At 36.4% G+C, this 19,885-nt stretch overlaps 1 protein-coding gene across 1 annotated transcript in view; it reads right to left on the bottom strand.

Annotated features, from left to right (window-relative positions):
- TRPM3 (transient receptor potential cation channel subfamily M member 3) overlaps window positions 1-19,885 on the bottom strand; it is a 436,512-nt gene that overhangs the window by 150,370 nt on the left and 266,257 nt on the right. The window contains exons 2-3 of the mRNA XM_083817139.1: window positions 3,467-3,546; window positions 2,544-2,748 (exon numbers count right to left, since the gene is read on the bottom strand). Coding sequence (XP_083673265.1) covers window positions 2,544-2,748; window positions 3,467-3,546 — 285 coding nt within the window. The remainder of the gene's footprint in view (window positions 1-2,543; window positions 2,749-3,466; window positions 3,547-19,885) is intronic.

A 19,885-nucleotide genomic window follows, 5' to 3' on the forward strand; every position in this document is an offset into this window, starting at 1 on the left:
TACAGTATTGCCCCCTGCAGTCCATTTTTATGTTCCAGTTTCACTTCTTTTGGTTTTGAAAATGTGGTATCCAGGTATTACTTGAATAAGACTGTTTTCCATGGTTTTTATGCACTTATTCCTTTTTCTGAGCCTTATTTTTCAATATACTATAACTGTTTTTTATTCCCCTTCTCTCCTGGCAAAATTGGTTCATTGTTTTCAGTGAGCAAAGGCTAAGTTTTCACATAAAATTTTTGATTTGGTAAAGTTAGTTGGTTATTATGAGAAAGACCTTGTATCCAGTAAATTCAGAGACAGGAGTTTCAGTTTTTTTTTTTTTTTTAATAAAACTGCAATGACTATTTAGTCCCCTAACCTCCTTGACTATAATAATGTTTGGTACTGGAAATAAGACCATTAAGACACCTTCACACTCTTTTCAGTGACAAACACATAACAGTATAGCAAATTTCTTTATTATTATTACTATTTTCATTAAAATTTTGTCATTAAGGTTTTGCAAACCTCCTTATTTGTGCCTTGATCATATGGAAGGTGTTTTTCCTCACTGATGGTAACCAAGTGGAACACCCTTTCAGAGATTTTTAGTGAACAGTTTATTTTGAAACACTTTTCTCACTAGCAGGATGATTGAATTTCTGAAGGTTTTATGGACATATCTAATTCATGAAGACTTTTTTTGTTTGCATGTTTCAGCTGAGATTTAATGACTATGACTAGATGACAGATGCAGCTATCTTCCTGTTTCTAGTATTGTCAAAATAAATCCAGAGATTTTCTAGAAATGTTTCATCTATATTTGACTTGTCACTTATTTATATATTTGAGATTCTTAACCCTTTCTTGTCTTCTCTTTTTTAAATTCTTCAGGGCTTAGTTTTGTTTGTTTCAAGTCCTGACTGTGCTCTGTGACAAGATTTTTCGTTTAATGTTGACTTTGACTTTTATCTCTACAGTTTCACTTCTATATTACTTTGAACACATGGCATATACTTTGGAACATCTCCTATTCTCTTATGGCATTGTTCCCAAGACACCAGAATCCCAACAGAGGCCAGAAATCCTGTAGCACAATTAATATCATCTGCTTCTTTAAACTCTTAAACAGTTCAGAACTCTCCAAGATGACTTTTGCCTGGGCAGGGCAGTTTATTGCATTAAAGAACTCTTCAAGGACGTCACTCAAAATATTTAAAGCAAAGTAACCATATATAGGTAATAGCATGATGGTTACTACATCTCTGAATCTTTCTCTGTTTTGGTGAAAATCAATCTGTTTTGTTCTCACCCCTTGTGAAGTTATCAACAGCATGGTTTACTTCATTTGTGTTCTGAGGGAGGTGTCAATTTATTCACACTAAACAAACTTTATTTACTGAATCAGATTCTCTCACTAGCAATGGCCTTGCAGATTTTTAGGTGATTGGTTATTAACTGAACATAAGGCATCTGTTATGTTTGGAGAGAAATGACCTATTTTGAATGACACTGTTTCTGGGGGCAATGGTGTCTTCTAGTTTCTACCATCAGAATCCATCTAGCTGGGTGAACAGTACCAACCACTCAAGTAATATTTCCATCTCCACCCCCCCAACATATGCATCTGAGGAAAATATCTGGCTCTTGGTAGAGCAGTATTGAGCTCTTCATCATCGCTAATCCATCTAGTGCTGCAATACCTCTGAGAATCCTGCAGGGAAGTATTCAGGCAAAAGAAGATTGCACTGGGTTGCTGGGCAGGTTATTCTGCAGAGCATCTGGGGGTTCTGTGTCTGCCCTCACTCACAGCTGCCCAGAGCAGTCTCTTGGCCACAGTATACTAGGTATATATTCATCTTTCATTTTCCTACTGCCAGGTTCTGCAGTTTAGATATAGCCAGAGATTCTTCCCTTCCTACAATGCTGTGTAGAAATATACCCATGGGTTAGTGTGGGCACTGGAAATCTCTGAGTTAGTGGAGAAATGCATTCAGATTAATATACTTTGGTATCTCTCCATAACATTGCATTATGACTAAGTGACTTGCTCAAGGAAATCTGTGGCAGAACAGGGATTTCCCAGTTCTTAACTTAGTGTGGCACACTTAGTGTGCCTCTTATTTCAGTGAAAGATAAACAAGTAAGTCTAACTGGTCTATCCTCCAACATATGTCTAGAGGAATATTAAAAAAAAAATAAAAATTGAAAAGTCTATCTCAAATTTGTCAGCCTTGCAGACACACGCCAGCAATGGGAAACCATAGCTGAATTCTAAAGTTATTCAGAAAAAGATAGATGGATTATCATTGGTAGAAAATCAAGATAGTGGTACATTGGCATATTTTTGGTCATAAAGGTCGCCCCTTTCATGTTCTTTAGCTTTTACAGTTCCTTCTCTTCACCAGTTCATTGGCACGTAATACATAAAAACAGATAGCGTGGTTTTATGCTAAATAATACATAAAAATGATATTAAGAACTCTATTATTTGTGTTTTTTTTTGTTTGTTTGTTTGTTTTTAAGCTAGCAGCATTATTTATCTAAGAGAAAAACATGGTTACCATGGCTTTATTGGAGTGGCCTCCTCCTTGGAACTCAATAGTTCCAAAAGCGTCCGTCGGGCTGAGCTGTGTGTGCTTGCTGATGGACCACTTCTCTGACTGGATGTCATTGCGAGTAAGCCTGCTTTCATTTTTCTCATTCTGGATAACGGAGATACTTGGAGTCAGTCCAACATGTTGACCTATTAGACGCCCACAGCAACACCTATGACATTAAACAAGCAGAAAAATTGTGTAACATTCATTTACAAAACAAATAGAAAAACAAGCTATAATAAACAGCCTACAAGTCTTCCCCATTCCCTTCCCCCCTCCCCTCACTGCCAAAACCTTTCAATTCTGCTGAGGATGTTTCTGCTAACCAAAGCCTTTATTTTTGGAAGAAACATAGTATAGCTATTACCTTTCCTTTCTATGATTTTGTTTTCTTTGGGCTATATTTTAATAAAATCAATGCTTTGCTTTAAATATGTACAACATGAAATTAAAAATAATTTTTTACGTTTTCAGATAACATCAGATCAATAATCAGCTATTGAATTGACCATAAGACATTCTAAATTGGTAGTTTACTGCTATTGTTTTCTTGTTTTTTGTTTGGTAGGTTTTGGTTTTGAGAGTATTGTGTAGCATGCATCTAATTAATTTAGGCAAATATTTGAAAATCCAAAACTTTCACTAAGATGAGAAAATTAAAGATAGACACTATGGACCTTTAATGCCACTTTTTTAATGGAATACGTTTTCAAATGTAAATAAACGGTGCTCATGGGAAGCCAGCTCTCCATATGCAATTCAACCACCTCCTGATTAAACGTACAGCTTTACAAAATATTTTGGTCTCTATACATACATATAAACACACATATATAAGATATTTACTTGTAATTGACTTCATTTTCATACAAGTTACATGCAGTTACCTATGGGGGTCTTTGGTGCTGGGTATGATATGAACACATTCCCTCTTGTAAAAAGCTCTTTCTATCCATGATTTCTGTGCCTAAAAAAAAGAGAGAGGAAATACCTTAAGCTCTGTTTGCTTATTAAACACAACTTACAGTACATCTGAAGGCAAACTTCAAACACAAAAGAAAACTTCACTGACTCTGCAGCTATGCAGTGCCCATGCTGCATAAAGTAAACATTTTCCACAGGAACTGAGGTTCTCTTCTAGGGCTAAGCATCCAAGAGAAGGTCTTAAAATTGTTTTCATATTCACTAGTCAGTTGACTTTGATGCTGTGAACTATGTTCTCATAACAGCACATTGGAGAAAAATTATTTCAAACTTTAAATTACCATAGTTCTTTTACACAGTAGAGGAAAAACTCACTTGTTAAAAATACTTTAAAAAAGTAACAGTGATACAATTTAATCATTTCAAATTAAAAAATGAAATGAAATCATTTCAAATTAAAAAACAAAACAAAACAAAAAACTCAAAAACTAGAAAAATATAGAAGGAAAATTCATAACACCGTGATTCCTCTGCAGTTTTTAGTATAGACACTGATAATTATGTTTAACATGGAGCTAGAAAATACACTTTCGTACAAGAACAACCTAATAAAAAAAAAAATCTTTGTTACATTAAGACCAGTCGATGTAAACTCTGAAATTGAGTTCAATGAAATTATGCCAATGATTATCACTTGTCATGATCTTGTCCCAGATATTCTCAGGAAATCATGTAATTTCTCAGTTTTCCCTCGGCACAGTCTACATTATTGGGCAGAAAATAGATTTTTTCTTTTGTTTTTTCTTTTATTTTTTTTCTTTTATTTTTAATGTGGGTTGGGAAAAAACAAACTTACAAAAACCAAACTAAACCAGCCAAAAAACAACAACCACAAAAATCCACAAAAAAAAACCCAAACACCAGACAAAAAAGAAACACCCACAAAACAACAACAACTACAACAACAACAGAGAAAACTTCAGAATCCAGAAAAATTTAAAATAATATTTAAAATAATCTAGACAGTGCTCACTCCATGCAATATGAATCCTGGGAAAGTATCTAAAACACTCCCCCAAATAGAATTAAATTGTTCCATTTACTAAGGAGTTGAAATTTTCCTTTAAAAATGTAGTACAAACAGATAAAATAAAAAAATATATATCTGTTTGATTGCACACCATAAACAGAAGTATAAGAACTATTAAAAGCTACTTAACTGTTAAGTAGTGTGAAATGGACTTTAGGTAATTTAAGTGAAATCTGAGCACCTTGCATCTACAGAAAGATAAAACAGGAAATTACCTTTGTATAATTCCCTATCTACTATCTAATGTCAACTTTTGTCAGCTAAATCAACATCCTACTATTATTTTCAAAGACAGAAGCATGTGTTTTGGGACTTTTGGAAATCATTGTGAACTTTGAAAAGTTATTGAGTCAACGTCACTAGAATAAAGTACCAAAATAACAATTTCCAACTACATTTCTTACACCTTACTCACAAAGCGTAAAAAGTTGATCTTTCACCTTTTTTCACAGAACATAATTCCTTATGGGAATTAGTGGTCAGTCATGTTGCATAACAATATTTTCTCTTTGCTCTACTTGCATTTTTATTTGTAAAAGCCTGGTAGAGTTCATATTCTGCAGACACCCTGACAAGACTTTTACAGTCAGAGAAACAAGCCTATTAAAAATATTAAATAGATCTGTATTTGACAGTTGTTCCTTACTATATAGCAAATAGAAAGTTAATCTATTACAGAATGTGGGACATTTATTTTATTTTATTATTTATTTTATTATTTATTTTATTTTATTTTATTATTTATTTTATTTTATTTTCATGTTTAAGCTAAGGAAATTTATATAGGGATTCTGAAAAAGCTAAATAAGGTGTAATATGCATAGAGGAGATTACATTGAACTTCTAACTTTTTAATGTTTAAAGCCTTGTATGCAGGCATTAATAATCATAACCATCATCACAACATTACATAATAAAGAATGAAATCAGCTTAAAATCCAGTGTACCATTGAGTAATTTCTCAATTTGTCAAAGAAAGCCTTTTTAAAATCTATCTAGATTTCTCAGGGCATTCTGAGTGGGCATTATGAACTTCACTTGACCCTCTTACTGCAGACATTAGAAGCAAAAATATGTGGGAAAATTAGGGCTTTCCTTCTTGTGGAGCATTGTAGAGAAAGAAAAGGAGTTACAGTTATTATTCAAGTACTGCAATACTAACATTTGAAATTACATACTTTACTGTATAGATTAACAGATAGAATAGAACAAATTACAATAGAATCTTCACCATACCTCTCCAAATGCAAAAATGAAAAGTAATAACCTGTTTTAAAAAGCTTTTTATTCAAATTGGGGAAAAAAAAAAAAGAAAAATATTTTCTGGATTTTAGGTCTTAAACAATACACCATCCTACCTGACCCATATATAGCACCAATGATTTATAGCACTATGATTTGGTCATTTCATAGTTCATACAGAGTAAAAAGAAAGCATCTGTTTTCTGCCTCATGCTAGTTATAGAGATCATTTGCAATAAAATACAAGGTTCAGAGGTAAAGTAATTATAATTACAATTACGTTACTTGCAGTAGCGTCTTCATAGCAGAATTAGAATAACTTGTAGAAATTATCACTATTAAACTCTTGTTTATCACATGAATTTATAAAGCAGTAAATAGTTTGGAAAAATATTTTCAAAAATAGCAGAGCAAGAAGCTTGTTTTCTCTTTTAGTTGTCTCACAAATTCTCCTTCAATGTTAATTCATAAAACAATTTAACATCCATAGTGACCTCCTAAAGTACATTCTATTATTGATGCTTGAATTTAGTTTACTTTAGATTGGATCTCAGTTAAATACCTCTGTTAGCTGCATGCAAAATCCCGCCAGGACCATTTTTGCCCCCTCTTCTTTACCTGAGCATTAAACTTGGTGTTTAAGTCTATCCTGGAGCAAACTCTGCTGTCCACATTACGCTGCTGCCGGTCATTGCTAACAACACATTTGTGACCACTCCCTGAACAAGGCGTTCAGCCCGTCTGCAGTGCAGGGATGGGAGCATGAGCAGAGTCCTTGTGCCCATGAGTTGCTTGGAATGTGCTGCCACAGGATTAGCCTCATTAAGGGTCCAGTGGACATGCTTCCATAGCCCCTGAATGCCCCTTGATTTGAGCATCTGATCTGACACCAAAAGAAAAACAAATCCCCTGAGAGCTTGGTTTTGACTGACACAAGCAGTGACAGGCTTTTTTCCCCCTCTTCATTCCCCCTCAGAAAGCAAGCTTGTGAAAGTGTGATAAGGTGCTCCGAGTCCTTAAAGTTCAATCCATGAAAACAAATCCTTCAAAAGAAACAGTGTATTAAGCTAGAAAGAACCTAAGCACACTAGAGAGATTGTTAATCTCCAAAGAATGAAACCAGTGTGTTTATTGGATAACTGTGAGAAATCTATACACAGCTGAAATATATTGCAATTAATCAACAATGGCATTTTTCCAGAGAGGCTGGGGTTTGTCACTGTTTCTCACCACAGTTGCTGAATTGTAATGAATGTAAGTTTTCAAAAAATTATAAGCATAACTTTTTGTCTTTCTGAGAAAAGTAACTGCATTATTTTCAGCTTAATTAAAAGTTAGTAATTTGAAATACACCTAGAATGTTTACAAAGTCAGAGATTAATTCTTTAGTGTACACATCTGATATCAACTCCAAGGATCATTTTCATATGAACAACAACTAGTTTTTTAGTACATACCGATTATATCTTCTGAATCAATGACTTATTTCAGGCTTCAAACAAAAGTTAATATTTTTTACTCTCTTTTCCCCCCTAAGTTTGGATTAATTCCTCTCAAATCCTACATATGCATACTCCTTTTCTTTTCAATGAGGTTGCCATCTAACAGCTGAAAAATATGCTGTCTGCCTATTGCATTGATAGACACAAGCATTAAACAATCCCACATGTCCTGCTGGACACAGGATCTACCAGAATGAGCACATGCATCAAATTCTAAACTTCTTATATTGTCAGGCATGTTGAGAAGCTTCTACAAGCCTGAATAATCTTTGAGATTTTTGGATATATATACATAGATGTATATACACATGCTGTTCCAACAAAACTATCATCTGTGAGATCTGTTAACCACACAGTTTAAACCAACAGAGAATGAAATGTTTCCAAGCACATCCTGGAAGATTAGCACAGATTCAGATGGTATGTGCAGGATGCAAAGAGACAAAGTTGCAGTGTCAAGAAGAGAGCTAGTAAGCAGCTCAGCAAGGTAAAGAATGCATCTGGGAATTCAGCAGAAAAAGACTGCTTGCTTTTTAACACAAGAGAGTTTGGGTTGATTGGGACAGTAGACAAAACATTAGGGGAGGAAAGAAAAAGGGTAAAATTGAGTAAAAACAAAAATCTGACTTTGAAGTGAAATATCCATACTTGGACTTGACAAGATTCTGGAAGTCATTTCGGGATTTAGGTTTCAGCTTGCAATGTAGCTGGGGCAAAAGCCACATCTTTATTCCTTTTTAGAAATTAACACAAGCAACAATGGCTATACTCACTTGCATATATCACCCAGTGGCACTCTTAGCACTCTTAGAGTTATGTTTTTGGGACTTAGTCAGTATAAACAATTGAAGCCATGGGAAACTACAGCTGTCTTCATTGTAGTATATTCAAAGGTGCTTTAAATTTATAATCCTCTTTGGTGATGAAAATATCAATAGCATAGATAAACCTGTATTTTGTTGAGTAGTAAGGATACAAACAATAAGCAAAGATTTTTTTTTTTGTTAAGCAAAAATATATTATTTTTTTTCCCCTCTACAGCATAATCTGCAAGTGCTTTTAGAGAGGTGGTTGCTGCACATTTGATCCTACAAACTTACACTTTATTAACATTTTCAACCCAGATCACTATTAATGAAACAAGCTCTGAAGCAGTAGTTAGCAATGAAATCAGTACTGATACAGGAGAAGAACAAATATTAAAAATGAATCAAGAAAAAAAAATCAGGAAAATAAATTCTGGTAGATTTTAACATGTAATATAGCTGAAGTGCTTAACAGCTGACCTCAGAATTAAAGACATTTTAAAAAAGAGCACCAAGAATGACAATTTTAGAATCCTTCAATTTTTGTGGTAGGCCAGAGATGGAGCAAGTTCTAATCCTCTGATTCCCAAGTTTCTTAAACTCCAACAAGTGACCAGATTATAAAACAGGTTCATCACAAGAGAGGTGTTACAAGCTTTTCTCTACCTTTCAGTGGCGCAGAGCAGCTGGTCAGGCAATGGAATATTACTGAAGAAAATTACAGATAGGATTTGCAGGAACATCTGGTGACTGAATAACATCAGTGCTACTGCAATTTGAGTGGATTAGTTTACTTTAATCAAATGGGCACTTTTGGAAATCCAACTGCCTCTGAGTAAGGACCTTGTATTAGTAAACTTTTATAGTTAAGTTAGTACAAAGGACAGCAATGCTTCAACATAATGTTGTTATTAGTTGTGCTTGAGGAAAATTTCTATCCCCCATTTCAGTGTTGTCCAGTTATAAGCATTATAAGAAGTTTTACGCCTAGCTTGAAGAATTAGGATTTTACCTTTTTGGGTATTAAGCTACATGGATCATGAGACCAGCCAAAAATGTTTCAGTTTCTAACAGATTTTTATTACCAGTGGCAGCTTAGAGGCTGGCCATCAGGCTTTTACCCACTATAGCTTCATTTCTGTACATTTTTTCTTCTGATTCCATAAACGTTTTATCACCAGAATTGTTTTAAGAACATTGTTGAATAGTCTTGAAAATCAAGCTGTCTCAAGGACAGACTAGGAGGTCATAGAATACAGTCATTCATTAATACAAGACTTTATAGAATTTCTCTATTGTCATTATTTACCATATGTAAATCCTAATACTGTACTTAGATGAAACAGAGTAATTTTAAAACAATCAGGAACTATTTTTTTTCTCAATAATATATAATTTTAAGCATTCCATCTGACATTCTTATTTAAATAAATTAATGGAAAAGAAAATTGTACATCTCTGCTAGTGCCACTATGCAAATATTTATTTGTGCTTTATATATTTTCAAAATATTTTATACACTGAGCATATGTAGCCACCACTACTATCATGGTATTGCTAAATACCATGATACCAATACCAATACTGGAAAGATTAATAGATGTTTCAAAAAGAATCAGAGAGAATGATTAGGTCCAAGAATTGGTGTAAACATAAAGGCTCCCACAGACTTCCTCAAAATCAGTAGCAATTCAAGGAGGAGATTTTAGAGAAAAGCTGATTAAAATGAAAGGTATGTTGTAAAGAGCACTTTTTAAAAGTTCCTTTATTTCCGTCTTATGGGTACTGGCACATGGGCAGAAGAATTAAGCCTAATGACTTCATTTATGATGTTTCTTTGGTGAACTATTGCTGTGGTTTAACCCAGCCGGCAGCTCAGCAACGCACAGCTGTTCGCTTACCCTCCCCCCTCCCTCTCTGGGATGGGGGAGAGAATCAGAAAAATGAGGCCTGTGGGTTGAGATAGAGACAGTTTATTAGGACAGAAAAGAAAAGAAAAAAATAATTATAATACTACTACTACTAACAATGTGTACAAACCAGTGATGCACAATGCAATTGCTCACCACCCGCTGACCGATGACCAGCCTATCCCTGAGCAGACGGACCCCCCATCCTGGCTAGCCACCCCTATATATTGTTTAGCATGACGTCAGATGGTATGGAACACTCCTTTGGCCAGTTTGGGTCAGCTGTCCTGGGTCTGATCCCTCCCAGCTCCTGCTGCACCCCCAGCCTGCCCACTTGCAGGAGAACGTGAGAAGCTGAAAAGTCCTTGGCTTAGTGTAAGCACTGCTCTGCAGCAATTAAAACATCAGTGTGTTATCAACATTATTTTCATCCTAAATCCCAAACACAGCACCCTACCAGCTACTAGGAGGAAAATTAACTCTATCCTAGTTGAAACCAGGACAACTATTTAAGTTTTTACTAAATTTATCATCAGGCTATAATTATTTAAAGAAGAAAATGCTTTTTTTTTTGAGCATTAACAACCCTACTTGATCAAATGATGGGTTCATCTATTGTGTCACTTGTGAGTGCCATAAACAAGTACTAGGGAAAAGGAAAATGAGGCAAATGTACATGATACATTTTTTTTTGTAATAATCTTTCAGCTTGCAACTATTTTTTTTTTTTTTTTTGCTTATGGACTTCCTGCATTGTTGTGATTTCTGTGTTCTGTGTTGCTTTGTGGGCTTTTTTCCACAAAATTATCTTCTGATTTCATGTAGATTTTCAACATCCATAACATCCTTCTCCCTGCTGCAGGTGGAACTATTTCCTTCATTTTGCTTTGAATGTGACTCACACTTTCTCATGGTGTTCCTGTATTGAGAGAGGTATTGCAGAGTCAATGTCCATCCAGCCTGATGATGGAGTTCAGGATCTTACAAGAAGTAAGCAAGGCAAAAAATACGATCACAATCCTGTACTTCAGGAGAGCAAATTTTGGCCTCTTCTTTGACCTACTTGGAGTAATCTCATGGGTTAAGGTTCTAGAAGGAAGAGGGGTCAGGGAGAGCTGGTCAATATTCAAGCATCACTTCCTCCTAGCTCAAGATCAGAGTAATCCCCACGAGCAAGAAGGCAAGCAAAAGAGGAAGGACACTTGCATGGATGAGCAAAGAGTTCCTGGCAAAACTCAAACAGAGTAAGGAGGTATACAGAATGTGGAAAAAAGGATGGGCCACTTGGGAGGAATAGAGGGACATTAACAGAGTATTCAGAGATGTGACAAGGGAGATCAAAGGCCATTTGGAATTAAATCTGTGAAGGGATGTCAAGGACAAGAAGAAGGTCGTCTTCAAATATAACAATGCTAAAAGCAAGACAAGGGGAAATTTGGGCCCGCTGCTGAATGGGGTGAGTGCCCTGGTAACAAAGGATACAGAGAAGGCAACATTACTGAATGCCTTCTTTGCGTCAGTCTTCACCGCTAAGGCCAGTCCTCAGGAATCTCAGACCCTAGAGACAACAGAGGATGTCTGGAGAAAGAAGGACTTTTCTTCGGTCGAAGAGGACCAGGTTAGAGATCATTTAGGCAAACCTGACACCCACAAATCATAGAATCATAGAATCATTAAGGTTGGAAAAGACCTTCAAGATCATCTGGTCCAACCATACCCCTACCACCAATATCACCCACTAGACAATGTCCTTAAGCATCTTATCCAACCTTTCCTTAAACACCCCCAGGGACGGTGATGCCACCACTTCTCTAGGCAACTCATTCCAATGCCTGACTACTCCCTTTGAGAAGAAATGTCTTCTAATTTCTAACCTAAACCTCCCCTAGTTCAACTTGAGATCGTTCCCTCTGGTCCTATCAATGGTTATCTGCAAGAAGAGGCTGATGCCCAGCTCCCCACAACTTCCTTTCAGGTATCTGTAGAGAGCAATAAGGTCTCCCCTGAGCCTTCTCTTCTCCAGACTAAACAACCCCAGTTACCTCAGCTGCTCCTCATAAGACTTGTGTTCCAAGCCTTTCACCAGCTTTGTAGATAGGATGCACCTATGAGTACTGAGGGACCTGGTGAATTATTATTGCGAGGCCACTCTCCACCATCTTTGAAAGGTCATGGAGAACAGAAGAGGTGCCTGAGGACTGGAAGAAAGCCAATATTGTGCCAGTCCTCAAAAAGTGCAAGAAGGAGGACCCAGGCAACTACAGACCAGTCGGCCTCACCTCCATCCCTGGAAAGGTGATGGAACAGCTCATCCTGGAGGTCACCTCCAAGTACGCGGAGGATAAGAAGGTGATCAGGAGTAGTCAGCATGGATTCACCAAGGGGAAAACATATTTAAGAAATCTTATAGCCTTCTATGATGAAATGACTGGCTAGGTAGATGAGGGGAGAGCTGAGTGGATGAGTGAATGTTGTCTACCTTGACTTCAGCAAGGCTTCTACATTCATAGTCTCCCATAACATCCTCACAGGCAAGCTCACGAAGTATGGGGTAGATGAGCGGACAGCGGTGTCGACTTAAAACTGGATGGATGGCAGAGCTCAGACGGTTGTGTTCAGTGGCACTGTCTAGTTGGAGGCCTCTAACTAGAGGTGTCCCCCAAGGGTCAGTACTGCGTCGAGTCTTGTTCAACTTATTCATCAATGACCTGGAGGATGGAATACAGTGCACCCTCAGCAAGTTTGCTGATGACAAAACTAGGATGAGTGGCCACAGGACTGTTGTCATTCAGAGGGACCTGGACAGGCTGGAGAGTTGGGCGGTGAAGAGCTGCATGAAATTCAACAAAGGCAAATGCAGACTCCTGCACCTAGGGAGGAATAACCCCAAGCACAAGCAGAGGCTTGGGGCTGACCTGCTGGAAAGCACCTTTGTGGAGAAGGACCTGTGAGTCCTGGTAGCCAACAGGTTAACCATAAGTCAGCAATGTGCCCCTGTGGGCAATGAAAAACACCAATGGTATCCTGGGTTGCATTTGGAAGAATGTTGCCAGCAGATTGAGGGAGGCAATACTCCCCCTCTACTCAGTCCTGGTGAGACCACACATGAAGTGCTGCGTCCAGTTCTGGGCTCCCCAGTACAAGGAGGACATGGAGATACTGGAGTAAGTCTAGCAGAGGTCTTTGAAGATGATGGTGGGACTGGAGCATCTGTCATATGATGAGAGGCTGAGAGAGCCAGGCCTGTTAAGCTTGAAGAAGAGAAGGCTGAGAGAGGATCTTATAAATGTCTATAAAATCTGAAGGGAGGGTGTCAAGAGGATTGGGCCAGACTCTTTTCAGTGGTGCCCAGTAATAAGACAAGAGGCAATGGGCACAAACTGAAATACAGGAAGCTCCATCTGAATATGAAGAAACACTTCTTTGCCATGAGGGTGACAGAGCTGGAAAAAAATGCCCAGAGAGGCTGTGAAGTCTCCTTCTCTGGAAATATTCAAAACCCACCTGGATGCAATCCTGTGAAATGTGCTGTAAGTGTCCCTGATTGGCAAGGGGTCTGGAACAAATTATCTCCAGCGGTCCCTCCCAAGCTCAACCATTCTGTGATTCTGTGATCTTCACGTCTACATGCCAGTCATGGTTTTCAAGATACCTTATTATTATTATTATTATTATTATTATTATTATTATTATTATTATTATTATTATTTATTATTATTATTATTATTATTATTAATTTTCCCCAGATTAAGTATTTGCCAAATTCTCCTTTCACTGAAACTATTTGTTTCAGCCCCTTTTGTTTATTGTCCTTGCTGCCATTTTCCAACCCTTTTACTCTTCACTTTATTTTTCTGAGAGGAACCTTCAGGAACCTTGTGCAATGTTGAACTACAGACTGGTAATGTGGCATTCACTGTTTTGTTATCCACTTTTTTCCAAATAATTTAAATAAGTCCTATTAAAAAATATATGTTTTTCTTGACCACTACTGTAAGCACTGAGTTAACTCTTTCACAAAAGTACCTAGCATAACCCCAGTATTTCACTCCAGTGCACAAAGCATTTATAATACTAATTATAAAGAACTACTATAAAAATCAAGTAATTTTAATCAAAATCCAACAGAACAGAAGTATACCTATATGCAACTCTAATTTATGTCAAACACAGCCTAAAAAATCATAATGGAACGTGGTATCACAGAAATGTGTAGGTGTACATACATAACTGGAAAGTGAACAGAAAATACAGAAAATATTTTTCTGCCATTCAACACTGCCAGACTATTTATCTCTTAAATCACTAAGCTTGATTTTATCTTCTAAAAAAAGTGTAACACTATTCCTTCTCAAATTAAGGAAAGAAACTAAATACATTAAGACAAATCTCATTGCTTTCTAATGAAAAATCAAATTAAAATGTACATGTAAGTATTTTGTGCTGAATCTAATTTTCATCTGAACTACTTGATTTCTGAACTGCTCATTCTACATCACAAATGCCTGAAAGCTATAACATTGTTTGTTCTTTCAGATTTAAAGATTGTTATGGTTTTGGTAGCCACTGTGTGGGTGCTGACATAAAGAAGCAATTAAAATTAAATTACACATAATTGTATAAAACGACCTGACAGAATGGGGATTGCAGATGTTCTACAAGCCTAAATATTTAAATGGACCAAATATATGCTACTGTTCACAATTCATCTAATTTTCCTTCCCTACAACTATTTGAAATCCCTCCTGAGCTCCTGCATAATGTGGCCCTACAGGAACCCTTTGCTAAGAGTGTCTTGGTGCAGTTACTGGTTTCACCATACTCCAGCCTTCCTTCAGACACCATTTTGGAGAAATGGAACAGGAGAAGAGCAAATTATGTAAGACAAGAGATGAGACAAATTGCTGATTAGCTTTTCTGTCTGTCTCTTGCTCTGCTGGGTGGAACTCCTAATCTTCTCAGATGTTAACAAGGGGAAGCTCCCTTTAGTTCAAGAGGTGAAAAATTCAGTCTGAAACACCCAGAAGGCAAAACATCCAGAAAGTAAAACACCCTTCTAGGCCAGGCAACATCCTTTTCTCCCTCTATGGCTTTTTGTGCCTCCTCACCGGCCTCCCTTCTCTTCTGGAGACTGCATACAGGTATCCCCTACAGCTCATCATTTTTGAAAACACCTTCATTCACCAAACCAAGGGCAAATGTGTTACTGCCTCCCCTGTTTATTAACTTTCCTTGGCACATCATGAATGGATAGAGAGAATCCCCATGTAGAAAGACCTGGGACTACTGGTGAATGAAAAGCTCAACATGAGTCAGCAACGTGCACTTGCAGCCCAGAAAGCCAACTATATCCTGGGCAATGTTAAAAAAAGTGTGGCCTGCAGGTTGAGGGAGGTGATTGTCCCCCTCTACTCTGTTCTTGTGAGAGAGCAACCTGGTCTAGAAGAAGGTGTCCCTGTCCGTGACAGGGGGGTTGGAATTAGATGATCTTTAAATTCCCTTCTAACCCAAAACATTCAATGATTCTATGATGTTGGACTAAGAAGTAGGATCCTGGCAGGAGGAACAGACACCTTTCCCAAGTTCTGTCAGAAAAAAAAAGAGGACACAGATGAAAAGTTCAAGTAGTGACTCTCACCCTGGCAACACAGACTAATGTAGCAGTGATGTTTCTTAATCTTTCTGAGTAATGTGTGGTAGTTCTTAATTCTATTTTTAATTGGCATTTTGGATCTGTGTGAAACTTCAGGCTAATTTTTAATTATATATGCATTTACTATTCAGATATGATAATGTCAATGGTCTGATATAGAATAAACTATATTGTGCTTTCTTCTCCTGACAATCATACAGCCCAAGCTGCAATTACTGGAATGAAACACTTTATGATTTCTGATTATCACTAGGCAAATGGAGTAAAGCAGAATTTATATTATTAGCTTAGAAAAAATTGAACCAGTTTTAAATCATATAGGAAGATTTAACAACACGGTCTAAATCCTATTATCTCTTTGTACTAATGTGGACTTTAACTAAGAGAGATGTGGAAGCAGGCATTCTTTCTGTTGAATTCACACCAGCAGCTCTTCACAGACACAGAGAAAAATGCAAAGTCACATACTCTTTGTATGTAGCACAATCTGATATATGAACATCTCATATGAAGGTGGGATAAAATATTACTGAAATATTTCTGCTTGATACTTTTGGATTTTTTTTTTTTCAGTTTCCAATGGAAACTTAATTATATGATCTTCATTTTTAAAGAAAAATCAAGCCTAGACCTGTAAGTTTGCTCTGAGACCTACTAGACTAGTGTGTCACTTTCTGAGCTATTCTAGCTTCTTATAGGACTGTCTGCCTAGGGACTTTTGCATATTTTTTGTACATCTACACACAGTGGTGGACTTTCACTATAGATGTAGCAGGACAGATTTCTGCAAGAAAAGAAATTACAAAAGTTACATTTCAGAAAATGCAGGGTCAGATCAAGTGGATGAATATTTAACATATTAAGAAATAATTAGAAATTGCTGAAATACAAAATTACATTAGAATTCCAAAGCATAAAATGAAAGAAACATGCTCATAGTAAATTACTCCCACAAGCAAGCATGTTTTTTATCTTTCCTTTTAGTTTTTGCTTACAATGAAAGACCCATGCTTATTTTTCCAAACGTCTTCATTAACAGCTTTATAAAGAGACCATTTATGAAGGTTTTATTAATTCACTATGTAAAATTTCAAAGTGCTGTTGAATTGAATGAATGTTATTGAGAAAGAGGGGAGCAGAATTACGTGGGAGAAATAATTATAGATGACTGGTTTACAAAATAGGGTATAGTAACTCTCCAATGATAGCACAGAGCCTTGCATCAATCACCTACACTATGGGAGGAAAAAGGGCCAAAATTTTCATAAGTTAAAAGGCTAATTAATGTGTCTTATTTTTTATGGGAAATCTGGTAAGATGAACTTGCCAAGGTGAAAACAATATTATTCCTTGTTTACCATTGATTTCCAGTCCTTATTAAAAAAAACAAAAAAAAGTCTCCAGGAATATGAACTGATATCAGAACTGGGCAACTGGGCATGGGAAAGAGACTGGGAAGGCGATGCTTGAATCACCTTCAGGTTCCAAAATGCTGGGGCACAGCAGACAACCCCAGAGGCCATAAATGACTACAAAGCTCAGCACAGATTTTCAGCAAGGCCCTTATTGTGGGACAGCTGTCACCAACAATTGTGGTTTATTCTGATTCACTGAACTTTGGTGCCAACTTAATCTTGTCTGGAGAACAACATGGCAGAACCTATGGAGTTTATCTTCACAAATATGAAGATGGTCCTCCATTGTGATGAGGTTGTAATGCATTATGAATCGTGGTCATTCACTTCCTAAATTTTCCTGTATATCAAATCAGATATTATACAGACAGAGAATGATCACTGTATCCTGTATGCATGGTAATCCACAATCAGCACTGATATTAGAAACCATTTAGAGCACCAACTACAGCAAATTTCGGTAATAACAGTAATAGGTTGGGAACTAAAACATGGATTCCAAGCCATAAACGCAGCATGGCAGATGGAGAATTTGGTCCCCAGAGTTTGTTAAAACTTCAGCCAGGGTCTCTAAGCTATACTTGTAACTATCTTTGTGTCAGATTCACCAGTGCATACACAGACAGGGTGCTGCTCCAAGTTAGGGTCTGTTCCCCAACCTCTCTTTTTTTGACCTTGCAAAATTTATTACACAGATCATGGAGATTAAAGAGTACAGATCTTAGATGTATATAGCTATTTAATTTAGTGTTTTATAGTCTTCATTTCTCACTCCTGTTTTCCCAGCACTTCAAGCACCAAACTTTCCTGGTTTCTGCCCTAAGAAACATCAAAGAAAAGAGAGATACATTGTAGGCATGTGTCAACCTAATGCATCATTTAGAATCTAATAACAAAATAATGGCATTGACAACAAAAATGAAAGCCAATTTTCTGCATTAGCTCGCTTACTTATGTTCTTGTGAAGGTACGGTGGACATATTCTGAATGAAGTTACCACAATATCACTCTCTCTAATTTGCTATTCAATTTGCTATTCAAACGAGAGTATACACAACAGATTCTGTTGTAACTTTTATTTCAGTGATACGTTGAACTGAAATCAAATATATTACCTTAGCTAACAGTTAAATAAAAGGAAAAGTTTAATAATTGATGCCAGTCATGTACCTCTTTAAATCAAACTGACTGAAATTCTAGAAAGTTTTGAATCTGATGTCAAACAGAGCTAACAAAAATATGTCTCAGCAGGTCAAAATGGATATTTAGACTGGAGATCACAGCTGAGTTTCACCAAACATGTACGTTGATGGGGAAACTAGACACCTGAAACTTCTTTACTTCAGGTGTGAGAGTTTACATCTAAGTCACAGAAGTTACTCTGAGGCTTGTACTAAGTGGGAAGGGGAAAGAATTCAGACACATAATGTATTACAGAAGTGAATAATATATATATATATATATTTTTTCTGTTTGTACCTGCCCATGTCTGACTAGAACAAAGGGAGAAGATGCACTTCCATGGAGAAGTTAGAAGCACCACTCACCCTGATGTTGCAGTTACTACTGCAGCCACAAGGCAATTCTTTCCTCCCAAGCCCTGTTTTGGAGGGTTTGGATCATTCCAGACTACTGCACAAATAGCTATTTCTCTCTTCCCCATGCAGATCCTTCTTCTCTGCCTCATCTGAGATAGTGCAGTAGAAAATATCTGAGAAAGTCCTGTGCTGCAAGACAGATCTTCATCCATGCAACTCTTAGATACATTTTTTTTTTTGAGGGGGGGAGTTAATAACAAAAATAAACTTTTATTTATCAAAAATATCCTTTAGCAGACATCTAACAAATATCTATTTCTAAAATGTCTGTTTACAATTTTGTTTCTGAAAATGAAAACTTATTCTCTGAAGTATCAGTTACTTTTCTTTTAAAAACATTTCTGAGAAAATTTGGTATTACAATATTTAATTTCCTAAGGATGTAGGCATTATAATATTTTGGCATTGTTAGAATCTAGGAGTACATGTCTTAAGAGTATAGACAGCAGATTTTATTTATTTATTTTTTTCCATCAAGAGCCTAGAGATTTTTGACAACTGTTTTTTTTTTTTCCTGAAAAATAGTATCCACATTTCAGATGTCAACCTAGTGTAGTATTTCATACCAGAATTAAGAAAGAAATGATGTAAGAAAGAAAAAAAATGCAGACAAAGTATAATTTAATAATTAAATTCCTGAATTCCTCAGGAATGTTCTAATATCTTATAGGTACATTTTCCTTATAAAAATACCTATAGAGTATTCGCATAACTGTGAATGAAATATTTGAAACTATTCTGAGAATGTAAGCATTTATGTACACATGAGTGAATCATGAATTTGAAACATCGTCAGATAAACTCTGATTCTGAGAGCAGTACAAGAAACTGTGCTTTTGTGCACTTTCCCTATGCTTTGAACACATAATGTTGTCATGGGTGAAGCATGTGTAATGCTTTAATGTAGGCAGCATATTTAAAATCTCACAGTTCAGCAAATCTGAAACAGTTAGATGGTCCCTCATAGAGCTACAATTAATTTTGCTTCTGTTTTTAGATATATTTCTACTCCAGATGTTTATAGCATTATGTAATTCAAATTGTTTTTTCCAGAAAATATTCAGATCAGATATTTTGCAAACTATGTTGCTTCATTAATGCAGAAATAAGTCATGCAAGTATCCATGGCATATTTATAGTTTCTGACATTATTTAGACCATAAGAT

The sequence above is a fragment of the Anser anser genome, assembly GCF_964211835.1.
Source record: "Anser anser genome assembly, chromosome: Z".
Classification (NCBI taxonomy): Eukaryota; Metazoa; Chordata; class Aves; order Anseriformes; family Anatidae; genus Anser; species Anser anser.